General features: G+C 40.4%; 1 protein-coding gene across 4 annotated transcripts in view; it reads left to right on the top strand.

Moving 5' to 3' along the window:
- Positions 1 to 24996, top strand: part of diaph2 (diaphanous related formin 2) — a 624067-nt gene that overhangs the window by 168453 nt on the left and 430618 nt on the right. For all 4 annotated transcript variants that reach the window (XM_033030391.1, XM_033030390.1, XM_033030392.1 and 1 more), the window contains 4 exons: positions 14878 to 14952; positions 15861 to 15930; positions 19183 to 19319; positions 21196 to 21304. In XM_033030391.1, coding sequence (XP_032886282.1) covers positions 14878 to 14952; positions 15861 to 15930; positions 19183 to 19319; positions 21196 to 21304 — 391 coding nt within the window. The remainder of the gene's footprint in view (positions 1 to 14877; positions 14953 to 15860; positions 15931 to 19182; positions 19320 to 21195; positions 21305 to 24996) is intronic.

Genomic DNA, 24996 nt, shown 5'->3' with positions numbered 1-24996 from the left:
GTCGGCAACCTATGGCCCACGGGCCGGATCCAGCCTGTAACCCAAAATCATCCAGCCCATTCAATTCGTTTTCGCGAACAGGGAATTGTAGCCAGTCCCGGGGACGTGAGCTGATTTGGGAACTGCAGCTAGTTCTGGGGCACGCAGGCGACCTGGGGGCTACAGCCAAGTCCCAGGCCAGGCGAGCCAACCAGGGAACTGCAGCCAGTTCTGTGGCAAGCGAGGAACCTGGGAACTGCAGAAAAGTAATTGAAAAACATGTGAAAACTAATGCAAAAAACAACACCTAGTGTCATCATGGTGTCACATGATGCAGCCTAACCGGTAGCTACATTTTGAGCAGTAATTCTAATTTGTGTGTTCTAGTTTTTTTTATGTAAAGGTAGACAAAATTGTTTGAGAAACTCAGCGGGTACTTAGTTTCTCCAGCAATTTTGTCTACCTTTGATTTTCCAGCATCTGCAGTTCCTTCTTGAACTTTTTATGTAAAGGCATAGTTCAGAAACTGAGCACTAAATACACTGCCTGTTCAAAATGATATGTGTAGGTTGAATCCATTAATGAGCTTTCAAAATTAGAAAACTGGCATCGTGATTAAACATTTTAAGATAAACGGCATATACTGCGTTGGGGAAAAAACAATATGAATGTAATACGTCATTAAGAAGCAGAGTAACTTGATTTACGTAGCAAAAAAAGACACAAAGTGCTGGAGTACCTCAGCATGTCAGGCAGCGTCTCTAGAGAACAGGGGTAGGTGACCTTTTGGGTTGGGACCTTCCTTCAGACTTTACGTAGGTACATCTTTAAAGGTGCTGAGTAGCGGAGAAACCTGTTGGAGGCTTACGGCAGTAAAGATTTTAAGTGATTAATCCATGATCTTATCTATGTTTGGAAAGAGGAGACTATACCAGAGGATTTCAAAAGTACTTTAATTAACCATCTCAGGAAAGGTAACAAGTTTGACTGGTAACTATTGAAGGGGGGGTCCCCCTGTTCTCTACCACAGGTACAAGGCATTGGATGGATCTTTCACTTCTCTCAGTAACCAAAGAGCTTCAAAAACTACTGGTAGTGTGGATTCTATCCATCTGGAACACAGGAATCATGCCCTTTACTAAGCAACAACTCCAAGAGAATGGCAGAGAATAGCACCAACAATGATCTGTGACCTTTGATAATCTCACTAAAGCCTTTGACTATAAACGTGCAGACAGTGGAGTGCTCTTCAGAATCAGCTGCATGAATAAATATATCTCCATCATGTTTTGTTCCATGACAGCATGCAATACTTATTTCTAAACAAAAGGTGTACAACAAAACCAATGTCAGTGAAGATCAGTGTCAAACAAGGCTGTGTATTTGCCTCTACTATGCCGCATGTTACCATTGAGTGGAGCTGATCAGTCAAACTAATGTTAAACTGTTTAACTTGCATCACCTGCACTTTAGAACCAAGGTCACCATAATTTCAGTTGTGATGACCAACAGTCTGAAGAAGCTTGTTGGCCCGAAACATCTTCTGTTCATTCCCTCCAAAGATGCTACTTGACCAGCTAAGTTCCTCCAGCAGTTTTTTGTTTATTGCTTTAAATGTGTCAGCTTGGTGTTTGGTTGATTGAAAAGAAAGTTAGAAGATCAATCCCTCAGATCTGGCATAATTCATGGTCAGTTGTGATCCCTGCCTTCTTGTTTGCTTCTGAGTCCTGAACAACTTACAGGTTATCTCGGTGTACTGGAAAGATACAACTGAAGCTGCCATTGCAAAGTTCTCCAAAGTTAAATAGGATAACCAGCAACAACATATGCAGCCAGGCTAACATCCCCAGCACTGAGGTCTGAATTACATTTAGGTGGCTACATTGGGTAGGTCAAATCTTGCGTATGCCTAATACCAGACTCACAAAGTCAACACTCTTTGGGGCAGTGGAAAAGATTTAAGGATTTAAAGATTCTGTAGAAGCACAAACGTCGTGAATAAATGGATTCTTTATTCAGGCATTGTAGACTAGATATACATGCACGTTTAGCACTCTAACATAATAGTCATTGTTGTTGCTGAGAGGTTGTTGCCTCATGGGCTCGAGTTGAGCTCCTGCTGAGGTGCCAGGACACTCTCATGAAGAGAGAGGAAGAGTGAGAGAGGAAGAGGGCGAGAGAGGGAAGGTCGGTTCTTATATACTAGGGCACACCCCTATAACCCGTGACTCCTGGGGCCGTCAGGTGGGCGTCGGTGACGCTGGGGGCGAGGGGCTGCTACACTTGCAGCCCCTGCAGCAGCTGGTGGGGGAGCGGCGGCTGGTGGGGAAACGATGGCAGCCACGACCTATCAGCCCCGGTGGGCAACTCCGGGCAGGTCCTGCGGGAGAGAAAGCAAGGGCCGAGCCTGCTGCGCTGCTGTCTGCTGCGGTGGGCCGGGGACGCGGGCGGGCGACCCTGGCGGCCTGCAATCGGCTAGACCAGGCATGGGCGGGAATCAAGCAGCCCGAGCGGCGGCAGGGCCCAAGGCGGCATCTGGTTGCCATGCAAAGTTGATGGCTGCATACATAGAGTTAATTACCGTAGAGCTGGGCTGGTCTGTCGGCTGCCCACATCAGGTCAACACCAATTTGGATTGTCGCGGGTCACCAATGTAGAGGCACAAACGTCGTGAATAAATGGATTCTTTATTCAGGCATTGTAGATTAGATATACATGCACGTTTAGCACTTTAACATAATAGTCATTGCTGAGAGGTCAGCAACGACTATTATGCGGTCAGGCCGGCCGTGGTGGCCATTTTTGTAGTCGCCGCAGCGAAATCCACGCTGCGCGAGTAGCAGAAGGATGTCTTTGGGCAGCCGCCCCAGGTAGGCCCGCCCTATCGAGTGGCTAGGCCTTGAGCTGCGGCCAGCGGGGTAATGGGTGGGCCCACTCTCTCCCCGCTCCCGGGGCCGTCAGGCGGGCGTCGGTGATGCTGGGGGCGAGGGGCTGCTACACTTGCAGCCCCTGCAGCATCTGGTGGGGGAGCGGCGGCTGGCGGGGAAGCGACGGCAGCCGCGGCCTATCAGCCCTGGTGGGCAGGTCCTGCGGGAGAGAAAGCAAGGGCCGAGGCTGCTGCACTGCTGTCTGCTGCAGTGGGCCGGGGATGCGGGCGGGCGACCCTGGCGGCCTGTAATCGGCTAGACCAGGCATAGGTGGGAATCAAGCGGCCCGACCGCGGCGGCAGGGCCCAAGGCGGCATCTGGTTGCCGTGCAAAGTTGATGGCTGCATACATAGAGTTAATTACCGTAGAGCTGGGCTGGTCTGTCGGCTGCAGACATCAGGTCACCACCAATTTGGATCGTCGCGGGTCACCAATGTAGAGGCACAAACATCGTGAATAAATGGATTCTTTATTCAGGCATTGTAGATTAGATATACATGCACGTTTAATAGTCATTGTTGTTGCTGAGAGGTTGTTGCCTCATGGGCTCGAGTTGAGCTGCTGAGGTGGCAGGACACTCTCATGAAGAGAGAGTAAGAGCGAGAGAGGAAGAGAGCGAGAGAGGGAAGGTCGGTTCTTATATACTAGGGCACACCCCTATACCCCGTGACTGCAGAGGATTCGCATAGCAAGAGTGGCCTAACCACTAGGTGCCGTTACAATTCTTTGATAAAATGTAACATACCTACTGACTTGGGAATTTGTGACCCATGACTGTTCAATGTAGAGAAGGTGCATTCAAAATGGAATGGAATACCTGAGTTCACAGAAGCTCTGAATAATTGGTGGAAATGAACACTTTGCAAACTGCCCACAGGCATAGCCTGTCAGCTGCACCTTGCCCCATCTGTGAAGAATTTTCATTCCCACGTTGGCCTCAGAATGAAGGAACTGGAATGCAAGCATGTCATTCTCAATATCAAGGACTGCTGAAGAAGAAAGCTGCCAAAAAAATCCAAAAGAAGATCCATATTGTATCCAATTGTAACTGCATTTCTGGAGATATTCCGGAGTACATTGTCACATTGTGATCAAGTTCAAGTGTTCAAGTGAGTTTATTGTCATGTGTCCCTGTATAGGACAATGAAATTCTTGCTTTGCTTAAGCACACAGAAAAATAGTAAGGCATTTACTACAGTACAGATAAATGTGTCCATATACCATGATATAAATATATACACACATGAATAAATAAAGTGCAAATAAAGTGCAAATAACAGAAAGTGGTTGTTAATAATCAGAGTTTTGTCCGAGCCAGGTTTAATAGCCTGATGGCTGAGGGGAAGTAGCTATTCCTGAACCTGGTTGTTGCAGTCTTCAGGCTCCTGTACCTTCTACCTGAAGGTAGCAGGGAGATGAGTGTGTGGCCAGGGTGGTGTGGGTCTTTGATGATACTGCCAGCCTTTTTGAAGCAGCGACTGCGATAAATCCCCTCGATGGAAGGAAGGTCAGAGCCGATGATGGACTGGGCAGTGTTTACTACTTTTTGTAGTCTTTTCCTCTTCAGGGCGCTCAAATTGCCGAACCAAGCCACGATGCAACCGGTCAGCATGCTCTCGACTGTGCTCCTGTAGAAGTTAGAGAGAGTCTTCCTTGACAATCCGACTCTCCGTAATCTTCTCAGGAAGTAGAGGCGCTGATGTGCTTTTTTGATGATTGCATTAGTGTTCTCGGACCAGGAAAGATCTTCAGAGATGTGCACGCCCAGGAATTTGAAGCTCATGACCCTTTCAACCATCGACCCGTTGATATAAATGGGGCTGTGGGTCCCCCTCCTACTCCTTCCAAAGTCCACAATCAGTTCCTTGGTTTTGCTGGTGTTGAGGGCCAGGTTATTGCGCTGGCACCATATGGACAGTTGCTCGATCTCTCTTCTATATTCTGACTCATCCCCATCAGTGATACGCCCCACGATGGTGGTGTCATCAGCGAACTTGATGATGGAGTTCGCACTGTGGTTCGCTACGCAGTCATGGGTATAGAGTGAGTACAGCAGGGGGCTGAGCACGCAGCCTTGAGATGCTCCCGTGCTGATTGTTATCGAGGCTGACACATTTCCACCAATACGAACAGACTGTGGTCTGTGGACGAGGAAGTCGAGGATCCAGTTGCAGAGGGATGCGCAGAGACCCAGTTCTGCGAGTTTGGTAACCAGTTTGGAGGGGATGATTGTGTTAAATGCCGAGCTGTAATCAATGAATAACAGCCTGACATATGAGTTTTTGTTGTCCAAGTGGTCCAGTGCGGAGTGGAGGGCCAGCGAGATCGCATCCACCGTTGATCTGTTGTGGCGGTATGCGAACTGCAGTGGGTCCAGGTTTTTGTCGAGGTAGGAGTTGATTTGCTCCATAATCAACCTCTCAAAGCACTTCATCACCACCGGCGTTAGTGCCACTGGTCGATAGTCATTGAGGCACGTCACCTTACTCTTCTTGGGCACCGGTATAATTGATGCCCTTTTGAAGCAGGTCGGGACCTCAGACCTCAGAAGTGAGAGGTTGAAAATGTTCGTATAAACTCCCGCCAGTTGGTCCGCACAGGTTTTTAGAACACGACCGGGTATACCATCAGGACCAGGTGCTTTTCGTGGGTTCACCCCTCTGAAGGATTTCCTGATATCGGCCTCTGACTGAGACTGAAATGCCATCACAGCGAATGGAGAATCGGGAAGGCACATCAGTATTCTCCCTGTCAAAGCGTGCGTAAAACGCATTGAGCTCGTCAGGGAGTGATGTTTCACCGACATTCGAGCTGCCTCCTGGTTTCGCCTTGTAGGAGGTGATTGCATTCAGGCCCTGCCACAGCTGCCGAACATCTGTCTCAACCTCCAGCTTGGAGCAGAAGTCCCTTTTGGCCTTTTTGATGGCCTTACCAAGTCCGTATCTGGTCTTCATGTAGGCCACTGTATCGTTGGAGGTGAATGCCCTGTGTCTGGACTTTAGAAGAGTGCGGATCTCAAAGTTCATCCAAGGTTTCTGATTGGGAAACACTCGGAAGGTTTTTGTAGGGATGCAGTCCTCCACACATTTCTTTATGAAGTCTGTAACGACTGGCATATTCGTTCAAGTCCGTTGCCGAGTCCTTGAACATTGCCCAGTCTACAGACTCCAAACAGACCTGTAGTTGTTCTTCTGCCCCCCCCCCGACCAGCTCTGTGCTGTCCTCACTTCTGGGGGTGCGCTCTTTAATTGCTGCTTGTAGGCAGGAAGAAACAGCACCGCGGTATGGTCGGACTTGCCGAAGTGAGGGCGAGGGATAGAACGATAGGCATTCTTGATGGTGGTGTAGCAGTGGTCGAGGGTGTTAGGTCCTCTGGTGCAGCAGGAGACATGTTGGTGGAAGTTGGGGAGTGATTTCTTGAGGTTCGCCTTATTGAAGTCCCCAGCAATGGTGGTAAATGCCTCGGGGTAAGACGTATGGTGTCTGTTGACCACGGCTTGCAGCTCCTCCAGTGCCAGACGGACGTCTGCCTGGGGTGGGATGTAGACCACGGTCAGGATAACGGAGGTGAATTCTCTTGGGAGGTAGAAGGGCCGGCACTTCACCGTCAGATGTTCGAGGTGTGGAGAGCAGGAGTTGGACAGGACTGCCACGTCTGAACACCACGCAGAGTTGACCATGAGGCAGACGCCCCCTCCTCTCCCTTTCCCAGATGCCAGGGTACGGTCCATACGGTGGATGGAGAACCCTTCAGGCTGGACCGCTGAGTCTGGGGAGCTGGGGGTGAGCCATGTCTCTGTGAAACAGAACACAGAGCATTCCCTCAGCTCCCTTTGATAAAGCAGTCTTGCCCTTAAGTCTTCCACTTTGTTTTCAAGGGACTGTACATTAGCTAGTAGGATAGTAGGGAGAGGGGGCCGAAGTCCCCTGCGCTTCATTCTGACCTGAAGTCCTGCCCGTCGGCCACGTTTCCGGACACAATGGAGGCTTCCCCTTTGTTTCCAGGTGCTGTACTTGCTGTACCTGCTGTTTTTGCGGACCTGTGCTGGAACGGGGATTCCTTCACAGACAGCAGCTCCAGCTCTGTAACGAACAGGGGTTCCCTCAAAGTCGGCAGCTCCAGCTCCGTTGTTCCTGGAAGATCCAGCCCGTCGGCTCTGGGGGTCATCCTGGGGATTCAAGGTACCGTACCTGGGATCCTCAATCGGGTCGGGAGTTCCACAGCCAGCGTGGGAAAATTTAAAGTCCGGGGTTCCCGCAGCTGCGGGAGATCGCAAAATTGCGAGAGCCTTGAGGTGCTCCAGCAGCTTCTCCGAAACGGCACCAATTTCTGCCGTTTTTCTGATCCAGGTAAATTGTTGGAAATTGTAGTTAAGCCTTTTCTTTTCCGGAGCTTCGCAAAAGTCGCCGCAGGCAGGCGCCATCTTGTTGCACTTGAGTTCACTATCCCACTCTCACTTAGATTTCTTTCTGTGACCGTCTGCACTGTTACAATGAAGCCCAATGCACACTTGAACAAAACCTCTTCCACCTGGGTTAGTTGTAATCTTCAGAAATTATTGAATTCAGCAATTTTAGGTAACTTTCTGTTTCTTTCTGTCTGTATCCTAACAGGCTATTTCTACCTGTCATCCTTTTGGGATAGTTTTTCTTTTCCTATTTGTGTAGTCAGACTTTCTGGTCATGTTTCACAGTCTTGCTATTAGTAACACATTACACAGGCAAAGAAGCATAATCTGATTCTGATTGCTGTCCCTATTTCCTCATTTAATCATTTGGTATCACTCAACCAGGGATATTTCCTTTGCTCTGCCGATCCTTTCCCAACCTCTCTGCTACTGAAAACTAATTTGCTTTCTCCTTCTTCCAGTACTCATAAATGATTGAGGACCTAAAATGTTAGATGTTGTCATTTCCTTAGACGGTGCCTGGCCAGCTGAATATTTCCAGTGTTTTCTGTTTTTTTATGTGGGGTTATGTCAAAATCTTGTTGAAGAAATTGTGGATTCCAGAGAGCTGAGAAAGTTAAAAGGAGATTCTCAATCATTGAGGTTAAATATTTAAGGAGAGCATATTGTGAATGGTCAGTCAGCAAAGGATGATGAGTTTTACGATCAGGAAAATAATATGACGAGAGGTGACTTTCTGAAGGGACTTGAACTAAAGCATAAAAGTAGAAAGTGCCTGTAATACTATCAGAAAAGAGACAGGTGGTAAGACTAATTGGACAGCTATTTTGGTGCAAAATAACGCAATAATATTGACACCAAGCTTTCCTGTTTTTGACATGTCGTTTTTCTAGTTTTGAATAATAGCATGCATTAAAACAGTTGAAGGGAACCTGTTACACTTTGTGAAAGATCCAGATAGTAGCTTTTCTTTTTGTTGAACTTACATATGTCCTGTGATATTTAAATAAAATGTTGATTATTTGCATGCAATATCCTTTCCAATATTTGATAAATGTCAGATAATCAATTTTTAGATTGGCCAAACTCATGTGTTAGCAATATCATTGCATTCCAGTCACTGGAAATGCTGGAAATACTCAGCAGATCCGGCAGGGTTTGTGGATATAGAAATAGAGTTAACCCTTTGAATAGTGACCTGCTGAGTATTTCTGGCATTTTCTGTTTCTATTATTAAAATAGGTAGGACCATAAGACACAGGAGCAGAATTAGGCCTTTCGGCCCATCATGTCTATTCGCCATTCAATCATGGCTGATCTGTTTTTCTGTCTCAACCACATTGTCTCGGTTTCCCCCGTAACCTTTGATGCCCTTACAAATCAAAAATCTATCAATCTCCACTTGAAAAATACCCAATGTCTTGGCCTCCACAGCTGTCTGTGGCAATGAATTCCACATGATTCACCACCCACTGGCTAAACAAATTCCTTCTCATTTCCATTCTAAAGTTACGTCCTTTTTTCTGAGGCTGTGCCCTCTGGTTCTAGACTCCCATTACTGGAAACATATTTTCCATGTCCACTCTATCTAGGCCTTTCATTATCCAGTAGGTTTCAGTGAGATCACCCCTCATCCTTATAAACCCCAGCAGGTATAGGCCCAGAGTCTTCAAATGCTCCTCATACATTAACACAAACATCTCTGGGATCGTTCTCATAAATCTCCTCTGGACCCTCTCCAATGTCAGCACATGCTTTCTCTAAGATGTGGCCTAAAACTGCTCATAATATGCCAAATGTGACCTTGTAAATCCTCAGCATCAGATCCATGATTTTATATTCTAGTCCCCTCGAAGTGAATGCTGGAATTGCATTTGCCTACCTTACCACCAACTCAACCTGCAAATTAACCTTTTGGGAGTCCTGCACCAGCACTCCAAAGTCCCTTTGCACTTCCGATGTCTGAATCCTCTCCCCATTTAGAACGGGGAGAATATCTGAAAAAAACTTTTGATATCCTCTTTTATATTGACCAGCCTACCTTCATATTTCATCTTTTTTTCCCTTATTGCTTTGTTAGTTGCCTTCTGTTGGTTTTTTAAAAGCTTCCCAATCCTCAAGCTTTCCATTCATCTTTGCCTTCTCTTTTGCTTTTATACAATCTTTAACTTCCTTTGTCAGCCATTGTGGCCTAATTTTCCCCTAAGTATGTTCTTCCTCTTTGGGATAAAAAGATCCCCTGTCCTCAGAATTACTGTCAAAAACTCCTACCACTGCTGCACTGTCATTCCTACTAGGGTCTCGTTCCAATCAACTTTGGCCAGCTCATGCCTCTGTAGTTACCTTTACTCCACAGTAATACCGATACATCTGATTTTCAGATTCTCCCTCTCAAACTGCAGAGGGAGGTTGATTTCTATAGTATTTTAGAGTGTCACTTTTTGTCCTAATAACACGTGCAATATAAATAAAGCTGTAAATTATTTTACACACATTTTACCTTTGTTGCTTACCAATTTTAGTTTCTGCCTTATTTTTAAATACATTTATTAAATTAAAAACACAAACTGGGCAGTCCCTGAAATCCTACTCTGAAATGTTGTACAAATGTTTTCTGCTCCAGTTTACATTGAACATTTTTATGAGGTTCTGCAGGTGGTTAAACTTACAGCTTTTCTTGAAACTCCTGGGATGACATGAGATGCTGAATGTAGAAAACAATGTTTGATTAAAAAAAATACACTGAGTAAACAAGGGACCTGTCAAAGTACAGAAATCAGTTCATGACATTTTCACAAAGATCACAATATCAGAGAAGTTGATTATCAAACTGGATGAACATACCATAGTCGTGGGAATTTAAAAACATTCCTGATTTTTTTTCCACCATTGACAGATTGCGAGTTCAATAATTTACTGAATCATAAAACCTTTTTCCCATATGAACTGTCAGGTCATCTCATTCTCCCACATTCTAAATCCATTGAACCAATTCACAAAAAAAACTGTAATAGCCCTGTCCCACGGTGCGAGTCCACTCACGAGTTATCCCGAGTAAAAGAAAAAATCCAACTCGTGGTTTTCTACGAGATTCCAAGTTTATGTTCACGAGTTTCAACGAGTTCCGACGTGTATGTCTAAGTTTGCCGTTTACTTCTCATTTCTGCGATGTACCAAGTTCCTCTCCCGAGTTACTCTTGAGCCAACAACGACATAGATCACAAAACCTACACCAAACCCAAACCAATTAGGAGCAGACAAGGGCATTCGATCCAATTTGAGATACCAGCTACCAAGATAGATGTGTACAGCAATTCGTTCTTCCCCCCACAATTAAAGCATGGAATAATCTTCACACTACCATAGTTACCCAACCAGATGCAACTAAATTTAAGGTAGCTCTTTCTTCCCAAAATCCCTTTCTGGCTTAAGTCCTCCCTCCACCACCTCCAGTTTAAATTCCATTTGGAATATTTTGGAGGACCAAGAAACCAAGAAACCAAGACTACCAACGTGTGGAAAAATCATCACACAGGGACTATCTCTCCAAGGGATGGGCATCCATGCACGATGGGCAAAGTCCCTGCAATCTCCAGACCCGGCAGCACCTGATGGCATTGCCAGTCCTGCAGCCCGGCATCAACTCGACCAGCGTCAGCCAGCCAGCGAGCGAACAGACCATGGGCCTCGTTGAAGCAAGATTCTCAAGCAGTAAGCTATGGAGGTGGAACGGCCAGGAGGCCCGTGGAGAGGACACATGGCTATTGAAGTTAGCCACACAGCGGGAGGAAGCCGGAGAAGAGGTTTGTGCAGGGGATGTTTTCCGGGAATGAACGAAAAGAAACCGATGTGCGGTCAATTTGCAAGCGTTAAAGAGTAATTAAAAGGCAGGGTGACTTTCGTTCCTGTGACACTTTCATGGCCTCAGAAAATCCCAAAGTGGCCCCCTCCTAGTAATCTAATAAAGTAATCTAATAATCTAATAATCACTGTGCCCTTTATATTTATTAAGTTTGTAAACAAAGACCAATTTCAGTTGTTTGTTAGTCAACATTATTATCTATAATTCTTTGTTACCCTCAGTCTAATGACCTTATCACATCTCCCTGATCAATGGCATTGGCCAGAAAACAATAGTATAATCCTGAATTGGATAATAGTGTGAACAATATTATAATATCTGAAGAAGGGTCTTGACCCAAAACGTCACCTATCCATGTTCTCCAGAGATGCTGCCTGACCTGACGCTTACGCCAGCACTGTGTACTTTTGAGTATAATCATCTACTTGGATAACTTCTTTAACACGGAAATAAAACATCTTCATGAGTTGTTCAGGGGCATGATTTTAAAGATAACTGCTGCAGGAGCAAAGCACTGTTTTGTGTACCAGGATGTTGCTGTCTTAAATTTTGTTAAAGCTCTCAAATTTGCTGCCCTGGGCTATTGAAATTGCCTGACAGCTCCAGCACAAGCCTGGCTGATGGCAAAGTCTAACTCCGTGAACCAGAGATGAAAATAATTGCAGTGGAGCAAACGACCTTAAGAGTGCAAAAGAGCAGAGAGACCATCTCTGCTCATACTACAATTCCATATTGGGCAGTGTGCCGTAGCTGGACAGCTTACTTTGAGGGACAGCCGACAACAGGTACCCCACTGCATTTTGGTGAAAAAGGTTTCGATAATAAATGCAATATTTTGTACACTGAAAACATTGTTCACTGGTTCCCATCCTGAACTGTCTCTGTAACACTCTCATGTCTATTTCGCCTTCTGATACCTTATATCATTCCGATAAATCAGATCGTTGGCTCATTCAAAACCAAAATATTCTCCTGGTGATTCAATGCTCAATACTGAATGCAGTACCTCAGATGAGTTATAATAATTTTTATGTTGTATCTAAATTTTGCATTTAATCTTAGATGTACCAGAATCATAATTTTGGATGTTAGGTAACAAACTGGGTTTTGGTTAAAGGGGGCTTTTTTTTTGAATTACATATAATTCCAGTTAAAAACAATCAAGTGCTTCAGCGCAAGTTCACAATGAAAGTTCTGCTATCACAAGAATTGTGAGTGAACAATTAATATGGTCATAAAGTTTATTTATGCAGAACGTGGTGCAGATATGTTGTGCCTCTCTGATAGGATTTCGGGGATGGGATTCTCTGGGATTTATTTTCCCAATTTTAAGATCTTGAGGACTAGCCTTTCGTATTAACTGGGTTGCAATTTCTCCACAATCATATTTATAATTATAAATTGGTATGAAAGCAAGATGATGGAAATAGCTTCTCTCTGGAACTGATTATTGCAGGTTGTCATCTTACATTGAGCAGTTTGATTGTGTCACTTCCAAAGCAATGGTTTATATTTGAGGTTTCACAAGGTAAAAAAAAGGAGGATTTTAAGTTGTAGAGGAGACTTCACAAGGATACAAATCAGTTTGCACTCAGTGTTATAGCCAAGTGCGGACACTTGATTACATAAAAATTCTAATCAAGAATGAAGAGGGAAATCCAGTATCTTTATTTTTAATTGGAAAATGTCTGAATAGAAATTTTCAACTTTTCAAATAATGCACTAACTGATTGTGGAATTATTTTATAATTATTTAAGTAACATGCAAATTATTTTCCCATGTTACTTTTTGATTCAATTCGTAATTTTTTGAAATTGTGGATGTCTCAGTATTATATTGTATTTAAAAAATTCTAACACAAGGGAAATTATAATGTCAGAATTAAAATTATGAGGATCTTGTATGTTCTCAAAAGAAAATATTTTACTGTAGTCAAGGTTAATGGAGATTTGAGCTTTACTAGCAGTGTATGGGAATAAACAATTCTCTAGAATTTAGGAGATTGAGAGGGGATCTTATAGAAACTTACAAAATTCTTAAGGGGTTGGACAGGCTAGATGCAGGAAGATTGCTCCCGATGTTGGGGAAGTCCAGGACAAGGGGTCACAGCTTAAGGATAAGGGGGAAATCCTTTAAAACCGAGATGAGAAGAACTTTTTTCACACAGAGAGTGGTGAATCTCTGGAACTCCCTGCCACAGAGGGTAGTCGAGGCCAGTTCATTGGCTATATTTAAGAGGGAGTTAGATGTGGCCCTCGTGGCAAAGGGGATCAGAGGGTATGGAGAGAAGGCAGGTACGGGATACTGAGTTGGATGATCAGCCATGATCATATTGAATGGCGGTGCAGGCTCGAAGGGCCGAATGGCCTACTCCTGCACCTAATTTCTATGTTTCTATGTTTCTAAGTGATGATTTGTTTGGAGAAAGCATGGTTATTGATACTACCTTTTGGTAATGAAGAGTGTAAGAAGCAGATGCTGGTTTAAACCAAAGATAGACACAAAAAGCTGAAATAACTCAGCGGGATAGGCAGCATCTCTGGAGAGGAGGAATGGGTGACGTTTCGGGTCGAGACCGTTTTTTAGACTGGTTAGGGATAAGGGAAATGAGAATTGCTGCCTGTCATGCTGAGTTACTCCAGCTTTTTGTGTCTATCTTTGGTAATGAAGAAACAGTCCAAACAGTAAAATAAACAATGTACGGGGACCTGAAAAATTAACAGTTTGGATAAGATATAGTCTTAACTGACTCCAAAGCAACAAAACCACCAGTGAGCCATGATTCATTAGAAATAAATTATTTGAAGAGATATTTGCATGTTCTGCTAACTGTGTGAATTTCCTCTGCGTGTCTCAGACCCATTGAGTCTGTGCTGATCATTACTCATTTACATGAATCTTATTGTAATCCCATATTATTCTCCCTACATTCCCATCCACCCCTCTAACTCCCAGATTCTAAAACTCACTGACACACTATGTGCAATTTACAGCAGCCAATCAACCTACCACCCCACACATTTTTGGCATGTGGGAAAGCGAGCGCGCAGAGGAAGCCGTAATGGTTACAAGATAAGCATCATAGCCATTTAGACAGTAGCCAAAGTAGGAATTGACTGCAGGTTGCTGGAGCAGTTAGGCGGCAACACTGACTGCACCATCATGCTACGGAACTCCTGCATCCCAAAGATGCGTGGATTGATGGGTAATTGGCCACTGTAAATTTCTACTCATGTGGTGAGTGGTTGGATCTTGGGGTAGGGCATAATGAAAAATTCAGTGCATGATTAGTATAAATGCTAGACTCGTTGAGCCAAAGGGCACATTTCTGTATACTCTGATTCTGTGTAATGTGTGATTAGAAATGTGAAAGTGAACCAATTGAATTGCTCAAGGGAATATTTCTAATCCGTTTGTTTACTATTTTTCGTAGTAACTGATATATGTAACAATCAAAATAATCTGTTGAAATTTTACTATTGGAATGTGTTTGTCATTAAACATAATCATTAATATCAGCCATACGTTGGACCTTTTTTTTTTAAACATTCTGAAATCATCTGTGAAATTTGAGCTAATGTGATTTGGAGAGTTTCCAATATAAATATGAATGGATATTATATTATGTAATTATCTATATTTTCATTCATGATTATTTAAACAGAGCAGCATAATTGATAAATGTGTTTTGTTTTTCAGCTGGGTTAATAATTTTGGTCATGAAGGACTCGGTCTCATGCTCGATGCTTTGGAGAAGCTATTGGATAAAAAACAGTAAGTTTTTAAATGAGGGCACAGTAGAGGTAGAACAATTAAATTGCATCAAGGCATTTGAATACTTAAATTAAATTTAGGAATATTATGTATAGAATACTCAGGGTTGTTAATCATTAACATGACTGTATTTATTCTAACATTATTGGGTGATTTGGAGTTTATAACAATTTTTATTTGCTTCTATCCTGTAAATGTTTGTGCTGGTTTATAGTTCCAGTTTTCAATCACTCTCTTGTGCTTTGTTGTCCTTTGTTGTACTAGGTGGCCAATCAATCTCTTTCTTACACTCAGATAATCTCCCTTTTTCTTTCTCAGTCTCACACCCTTCTCTCTTGCTTTCACATATTTCCTTTACCAGTCAAAGTTCTTGCCCCTTTTTTACAAAGACATTTATAGCTACAACTGTAAACAAATAATGTTTTTGCTGTATGTGCAAGACTTCACTAAAATGCTGTCAAAACTCTCACATCTGATCTCTCACAACTCTCACGTCTTTCATGAGAGTGAAATGTGTGAGTGTCCTTTGGAATGCCATACATTATCAATTTATAAAAACTTTATGGTCAAATTGGGCATTAAGCACTTTCTTAATGCCCAATTTTCCATGCTAATAATTCACCAACATTTTTAGTCTTTGTGTATATTGTGCTCTGGGTGGTTCGCCTCTCAGTATAATTCTCTATTTGGAGCTGTAATAAATGCTATATACTTTGATTCAAGCTATGTTTCTCTTTAACCACTAAAAATGTAATTCTTATTCTTGCAATTGTACAGGCGACCCTTGGAACAATAAATTGATGTTATTTAAATTAGCATGTTGCAGTTCAAAGCATGTATTTTATCTGTTTCCATCACCAATGAAAAACTTTGAAGTAAATATGCATTTTGTATTTGTTTTATTCTAGACAAGAAATGATTGATAAAAAAAATCAACATAAACTCATTCAGTGTCTGAAAGCATTTATGAATAACAAGGTAAGGCTTGTGATTTACCATGTATCAAAAGGGCATGCAGGCAATACAATTGTTTCAAGTTTGAGAATGTTACCTGTGAAACAGCTCAAGTAAATCTCTAATAAGCACAGAAGCCATTGAAACTACTTGACCTTTCTTCAGACCGATCGTCAGGAGAAATAGAGTTACTTAGATAAGGAAGTGTAAGAGATCAAAAGAGATGAAGATAAAGGAAAATGTAGAATATGTCGTATCTTTTCTTCACCATTCTATCTATTTGTGTTGTCACTTTCACTTATGGGAGTTATGGACTTGGACCCTAAAATCCCTCTGTACATCAATGTTGTTAAGGGTCATGCCATCAATTATATATTTCCCCCTGACATTTGGCCTCCCAAAGTGTCATTTGCTCAGATTAAACTCCATCTGCCATTTCTATGCCCATTTCTGTTGCTGATCTATATCCTGCTGTATACTTTGACAGCTTTCCTCACAGTCCACGACTCCAGCAATCTTGGATCCAGTCATTTGGCCAGGCTCATTTCCCAACACAAGATCCAGTATGTTCCCTTCTCGGGTTGGACTATCCGCATACTCTTTCAAGAATCCCTCGTGGATACACTTCTCAAATTCTGCCTCGTCTATCCCTAGAGATCTGAGCAAGGACCAATCAATATTGGGGAAGTTAAAGTCACCCACTAAGACACCCCTGTTGCTCTGGCATCTTTCAGTAGTTTGTCTATATATCTGAAGTGCAGAGGGATTGGATGTTCATTATGATAACGAGCCCGATGAAACCAGGAACTAAAATTGTCAAAGTGAAGGATGGCATTGCATGTGTCATGGATGTTAATGGACAAAGGGAGAAACATTACAAATGAGATAGGGATAAATAAATAAGTCATAGTAAATCACTGCACTCTAACAAAAATAAACAATATATCAATGTAGAAACAAGGAACTGCAAATGCTACTTTACAAAAAGGACAACAAGTCCTGCAGTAATATATGATATAACATGTAACTGTATTTCCCTTTGTATCGCTGGATGTTAAAGGAAGTCTGTTGAAGAAGCTAACTATTAATTTAGGTCTAAAGAAAACCAACATTTGGTTATTACCTTGTTTTGATATTAGAATTTTGTCCCACATCGTTCCATGTCACAAAACTGGCCTTTTAAATGAATGTTCCAAAATGTACTCAAAATCGACTTAGAAACTCTTCCCACTGAATATTATACATCTGTTACTTACAAAGTAAACAATACGAACATGTTTAATTATCCATACTACTTTTAGAAGGGACATATTTGGAGTTGTTATACCAAGATTGTGTGAATAATATTGCTCATGTGGTTAATTGGAGAAAAGCATTGAAGATGCTAGTGGTAGTGATAAAATCTGAACAAAAATATTGTCTTGATCTGGATTTTATTTGGGCATTAAGCTCTCTGAAGCCAGGGAGGAACTTGAGTGATATTCATGAGACTAAATGTGGAAAAGGGGAAATACATGATTTTCCAGAATATGCATTTTCCAGTTGTTCATCGTGAGGTTGCGAAGAATCCTTAAAATTTATTTGGGACTTTAGTAGCACTGGAAAGTGTTAACATGCCATGAATTCTGATTTGATGTGCTGGGAATGAATGAATGAATGAAGTAATTAATTAATTAATTAATTAATAGGTTTATTGGCCAAGTATGTACACATACAAGGAAATTGCCTTGGTGCTCCGCTCGCTAGTAACACCACGACATACAGTAAACCATTAAGAATAAAATACACAACATTAAGAATTAAACATTATAATTTAAACATGTGAATGAAATAAAATACCAGAGTAAAAGGAGGCTACAGATTTTTGGTTATTGAGTAGATCTACTGCTCGTGGAAAAAAGCTGTTTTTATGTCTGGCTGAGGTGGCTTTGACAGTCCGGAGTCACCTTCCAGAGGGAAGTGCTTCAAAGATTTTGTGGCCAGGGGGAGAGGGGATACATAAGACTTTCGCTGAGGATGTTGATGGTTTTAATCCAAACAGTTGCATGATGAAATTAAAATTGATTTATCCACATGTGCTGTAAGGGAAGAATGATCTGTCCAATCAACTGAGAGAATAGCTTGAGTGGTGACAGTGTGAGTCCCATGGATTGTTGCATTTGGTGTTGATGTGTTATACAATTGAATTCAGGGAATATCATTGGCTGGAAGGTGGGCGAGTTGGTAGGATTGATAGCATTGAGAGGAGGAGGGTTTGGGTTTTGATTTGGGCAGTGTGGTCTTGGATGATTATTGGCATGAATCATTGCTAAGCTTAGATGCAGTAGAATGAATAAAAGTAAGTCCATTGTAAGATAGGGTGGTTCTTGTACTGGGAGTGATCAATGATAGCTTCTTTTTACACAGTTTGTCCCCTCTTCAACAATTCATCCATGTTCTTGGATGAAGAGCATCCCAACAAGGAAATTGTGTCAGCTGCAAGGATCACTTAAGACCAATTGAATTTTCAGAATGACGCAAAAGAGTTTTAAAATGTTCTTTATCATTTTTCACTTTGGGAATAAATTGATTTTCAGTTGCTTAATGCTGAGAAATCTGATGCGAGGGTACTGAGAACTATGAGATTGCTGTGCTGTGGGGATGGACTGTACTGAAGTGTTGACATTAGAGAACAGAATGATGATATATTCTCACCACGTAAAAGAGATAAAACCGAATGGGCCAGTGGAAGTGAACTTTGATGACAATTGCACAGCATATTGATGGATTAGATAAAATCATTGCAGGTGCTGTGGCCAGTTGAAGGACTAGAAGCCAAAGATTTAACAGGCAGTAACAACAATGAGAAGGCAATTTGTATTTGAGGAGTAGAAATGGATCAATTAACATGGGGTTATAAAGTTTGGTCATGGATCGGAAATAACAACATTTTTGCTGGCCAAATAATTTCTGTCAGGTATTGTGATTGCAAGATAACATGAAAAATCAAGCGCCCATCTTTAGATGAAATTTGATTGAATCTGTTCACAGATGGAAATATTTAGAAGCTGCTGCAACATTGTTATTTAACAGTTGCAGCAAATTGTCTTTGGGCAGCTGGAAGACAAAATGATAAACATTTTGTTCACTGGCTCAAGAAAATTTAATGTTGATATACTCGCATTAAATTGAAATTCCCTTTATGACTATTATGATTAAACATTTTGTGAGGCACCTCGATAAGGCTATCAGAATTATCTTCTAACCTATAATCTGTTTTTGTGTCTTCCCATTTAGTTTGGGCTGCAGAGAATACTGGGTGATGAAAGAAGCTTGTTGTTATTGGCAAGAGCAATTGATCCAAAGCAAACAAACATGATGATCGAAATTGTCAAAATTCTCTCTGCAGTTTGCATCGTTGGAGAAGAAAATATGTGAGTTCAAATGTCTTTGTCTTTTGAAATCCATTAATATATTGGTATTCTGTGATAAACTTTTCTTCTGAAATTGTATTTGTAAACTTTAAATTAATTTAGCTGTTGCTTATTCTAGGCAATTTCTGAGTCAGTCCCTCAGAAGCTCTCAAGTGGTGAATGAGAGTCATATTTGATTCTCCTCATATTCCTATTTCTTCTTGAGCCTGGTAATGATTATTGTATCTCTGAGGTTTCCTCACATATTTGTCTCTTCCCAGAAGCAGGAGATGAAGTTGTGAATTTTTGACTGAAGCTTCTCTCTGTCAAGTTTCAGAACTTCAGCACAGATACTGTCTATTCCTGAGATTTTATTGTTTTTAATTTGTCATATGGTCTTTTTGTTCATGTCAATCTGGGGCGGCAGTGAATAGATTGCTGTGGAATAGTTTCAAGGACAAAGTCAGGGTTAATAAGGTAGTTTGAATATTTCTTCCACCAGGTGATAACTGCTTCCTCTATATTCTTGCTTACTTCGATTCTGTTCTTAGCTATCTGTGAATGGGTCCTTGGGTGATTGAACTACAGATGTCCTTGATGGTTATCAATGAGTTGCTGGATGCTACAGTTTTCCACATACTTAGTTTAGTTTAGCTTGTTCATCACATCATTATTTTTCTGTTGAACCATAATTTTGCAGGTGCCTGGCAATCTAATTGTTTTTGCTTCAGAGAGGAGGCTATTTTGTTCCCATCAAGCAAAGGCTATAGTGAGGCAGGACTAAATAGTTTACGCTGGAATGAAGGGAAGGGTGCTTCCAATTTAAAGGTTTCTTGCATTTGAGGTTAATTATCTTCTGATCTCCTGGGCATTCTCCTTAAACCACAGTTGGTGTTTTTTGGAAAGGAAGAGTGTCTTAGGTGCTTATTATGATGGACTTTAGCACAAATCTTCAAATTCTTCCTGCATTTTTTCTCATTTTTTCAAATCACTGCCCACATCTGACTTCCCACTCTTGCAGTTACCATCTGCCCAATGTGCAACATATCGTAGGTTTCTAAACCCAGTATTCCTGCACTTCAGGTGGTTGATGGCGTGGCCTTGGGCAGAAAAGCAGGTAAATAATTAAACCCTACATCGCTCCCACTCTCAAAAATATTGCATCATCTGTCTTGTTGAAGAGTGTAAAGATGCAATTGAAAAGACAGAGGAACATCATTAAATTATTATAGTTTTGAAAATTAAAGCTGTATGTTCATCTTGATTTGATTGTCATTGCTGTTTATGTTGTTTTCAGTAAACTACTTAACGTGAAATAATCTCCAATAGTGCATGGTATCTCAGTTGAAATATCCTTCAACTGTTATTTCTTGAAAGTAATAAATATTTGTTCTTATTCAGTTAAAATTAAATGAAATTTGTTTACAGAAAATACATACTGTGTCACTTAAGCAAATGTTTTTTTTGTGTAACACGATTTGCCAGAAGTTGAAAATAATAATTACCAACAAATAACATTTTTCTAAATAGAATCTGTTACAGATATTTATGAAATCACTTAAACCTTTACTCTGTTACTGTACTGGATTTTGCTTTCACCCTTTGATATGTTTGTAGTCATTTATTTTTTAATGCATTTAATCTTAATAACACAACACAATATTGATATCCAACTGTATTATTCTACTGTTTTTCTTTCTGTGAATGTGAGCTGTGGAATTACTTTTACTGATTTAATTTAATTGATCCTTTTTAAATCATCCTGAATGAATTTGAGTGTAGCAGTGCAATAAACACAGTAATTGATTTATTTTGAAAATCTGCAGTAGTTGAGAAGAATTAAATTGGAAATTGGCTTTATTTGCACGCTAATAACACATTTTCAATAATCCTTTAGCCTTGATAAAATCTTGGAAGCTATAACCACAGCCGCAGAACAGAATAACAGAGAACGATTTGCACCGATTGTTGAAGGACTGGACAATCATGAAGCACTTCAATTGCAGGTGAATATCTATTACGCCATTTAGTTTGTCTTCATTGGATTTAGCATTAAATGGAACTAAATGTGGTCTTGCTGCATCCTTATTCACTCGGTCCCTGGTGATTCATTTGAAGCATTACATGTACGTCAGACATAATAATCCAGTTTCCTCCATTAGCCTGATTTTATATGAACAGAACAGTATAGAGGAAACTTAAGATTTTTGTTTAGCACCTACTTGCTAGATTATAAATTACAGTGTATGAGAAGTCCTAGTTTAGTATCCATGTTCTATCATCTCTGCACAATGGAGTGGTGCTCAGCTCTGCTAAGTTTTGGAAAAATCACATTTGAAGAGTTTCTTTGATTGTCAAATTCAAAGTTTCAGTAAACCAACCAACATAGTGCCCAGGAAGGAACTGCATATGTTGATTTAATTCAAAGATAGACTCAAAATGCTGGAGTAACTCAGTGGGGCAGGCAGCATCTCTGGGGAGAAGGAATGGGTGACGTTTCGGATCGAGACCCTTCAGACCTTCTTTGTCATGAAAGCTGTAAATTTCAGTATCAATTCAAACATTTTCACCGGGGACCATTATTTTGGGGTTCATACATTGTTATTTGGGATTTTCAAATCCTAGAATCATAGAATTGTGAGCATGGAAATAGGACATTCAACCTAGCTCATCCACATTGACCAGTGGGCATGTTTTTATATTCATCTCATTCACAACTCTTGGTTCATAGCTCTCCATGCCTATGTGATTCAAATGCTCATCCATACATTTCTTAAATGCTGTCAGTGACCCATCTTAGGCAGTGAATTCCAAGTGCGTATCACATTGGATGACGCAATGTCCTTCATATCCGCTCAAAATCTCTTCTTTCATCCCCCTTATCGTGAATCTATGTCCCCTAGTTTTATCAACCTCTTATATGGGAAAAGATTTTTGCAGTCAATCCTACCAGCACTCCTTATAATTTTACATACTTAGTAACATCCCCCTTTAACCTCCTTAACTGTCCTTCATAAAGCTATTTTCTCTTAGTCCTGTTTTTCAAAGCGATCATTATCATTTCCGTGAGAATCTTTTCTCCAGTATATCTTTACCAGCTCAAATTTTACTTAATATGGTTCACTGCACAGGGAACATGAGATGCTTCCTTTTGGATGTTGGAATATTTTTCCTAATTTGGAGAAAATGTGATGATAATGTATTTAATAATGTAATGCATCTGTAAAAGAAGCTGCTGTTCTGTGATTTTACAGAAATCCACACATATGTGGATGTAATTCTTGATGTCACCAAAAAAAACAATGGAATCTTCTGAACAATAATGACATTTGCTTTATTTGTCAACTGTGAACTAGTGATCCAGTATTTGAATTAAATGTGGCATTCATAAAAACACTTTTATATATATATTTTTTGCCTTTGGATGATGAAAGTATGTTCTTTTGGAGACAGGATGGATAAGGTCTTGAAGTAAGATTTGAGGAAATCATTTGTTAAATTGTGAATATATTTTCAAGGCACTTCATCACAGTTTTTTTCATATTCATCAGCGTGAAGAGTTGATTTTTGTGTGGCAATTGTTTATATGTTAATGTTGTCCAAAATGTAGTTTGTTCAAACCTTCTTTATTTTGATGAAATAAAGATCAGACTTATTGTCTGAATATTGAACAGACTTTATTTTCTTATCAGAATGAATTGCGCATTAGATCTGTGCGAATACCATTGTTTTGCTATATATATGATTTTCAGTATGTCAATATTTTAATCTTGATATAGTCAGGAAGGAATGCTAAACAAGCATGTAACCAGAAAAAGGCATTTTACCTATTGAGTCCTCTAATTCGGTTTTCTGTTTCATGAAAACTTATCTTAACATTAAACAATAGAACAATTGGAGATCGTAGAGCAATAAATTCTCCTGGATCATAGAGAATAATTGATCACAACTTCAAAATATTAATCATATTTCATAGTCGTCACACTTAAATCTGCCAATTCCAGAGCTGTTTGTGTATCATTTTAACAAGAAAAATGTATTATGTTTTGTGAAGTACTTTGTTGTCCATGTCTATTGCACTAATTTTCAAATTGTATATTTATTTTTGCTTTAAAGAATTTAATACTTTTTTGGGGACTTTTGCTAAGCCCCAAGCATAATTGCTAAATGTTCAGCTTGCTAATTTGGCATTTCTAGCTATGATTATATTTGTTTATATACTTTATTCATCTCTCATACTTTTATTTTCCTTTCGGGGATAAAATAAATACTGTTGTTTATGCTACTTTTTGTCCTTTAAAACTTTGATAACATAACTTTTTAAGTGATCTGGATAACATCAGTTTGACTCCCCATGGATGTTGTTTTCAATACTATCTGGTTTTGTCTCTGAATTTCAGCTTCCCTGCAGTATTTTACATGAGTACAAAGCAGCAGTATTATTTTTGAAATCAGTATTCCATTTGCATTTAATATTCTGAACACGATTCCCTCCAAATTCCTAAACTGACTACCTTGTTTTGGGATAATTAGATGTCTTTGAGTGATTTCAGTGCTTAATGATTTTGACTAATAGGCTTCACATGGGAAGACGGCTGCAATGAATGATCAATAATCACATCTAAATTCTTTTAATCTTGATTATTATGGTTAATTTATGGTATGTGCATGTTTTTTATTCTTCATTCCAAACTGAATTACCCTGTATTTATCCAAATTAAACTCCATCTGCCGCACCTTACCCTGTAAATTTAAATAATCTGAATCCCTTAGACAACTTTAATTCCCTGCACACCACTAGCTGGCCATATTGCTCTGCATTATAAATAAATTTTACAGTATGATGGAAGATGCACAACATTTTATGAAATGCTACTGGCAGGGAACCCATAAAGGACCTCTGTAAAAATGCCATTAGACAGTAATGTTTTTTTCTCTCATTTTAACAGGCTTCAGTGATTAATCTGAATTTTCATTGTGTTCCATGAGCTTTAAACTTTTTAACAGCCTAAATATATTGTGAAGTAACATTTCAAAACTAAATTAAGTTGGAATGATGAGGTTTTAAAAAAAATAATAATTCTGCAATCAAAAAATGCTGGTTATTTTGAGACAAAATCTGCAACTAACTCGGTGCCACCTTTTTGTTTGTCCCACTGAACTGATAAAATAATTCATGTTAATATGGCTTAGATTTTCCTGAGGTCCCATGTGGGAAAGACATAATTTCCCCTCCTTTCAGGACGGTTTGGTGCTTAACGCAAGCACTTACGTGTGGGAACATGTATGATGAATCTGGCACATTATACCTGTCATAGAAACAGACATTTTATTCATGTTTTTGTTAATAAATGGCTACGTAGGACAAAGGATAAGTAAATCCGTTTTTGAATTGAGTTCACCTAATTGTTCTAAGTTATTATTCCTTTTTAATTATTTAGAGTATAGAATTTGAAGATCATTGTGTTTTTTAACAACTAGCTAAGTAAAATACTGTGAGTGGGAGAATTCCAAAACCTTGATTTTTAGATTGTTTCCTAGTCTACCTCAGGTACTCCATAGTGCTTTTATATGTTTTCCTTGCTGATGTCTGTGCTGTGTATCCTTTGTGTTCTAATGTTTATTTGAGTTGATTGGAGCCATCTTATGAAATAAGTAGGTACGTTTACACATAGCCGTTTCATATCTTTTTCAGCTT

Source organism: Amblyraja radiata, chromosome 12, assembly GCF_010909765.2.
Source record: "Amblyraja radiata isolate CabotCenter1 chromosome 12, sAmbRad1.1.pri, whole genome shotgun sequence".
Taxonomy (NCBI): domain Eukaryota; kingdom Metazoa; phylum Chordata; class Chondrichthyes; order Rajiformes; family Rajidae; genus Amblyraja; species Amblyraja radiata.
This window is presented reverse-complemented; position numbering and strand designations above follow the sequence as displayed.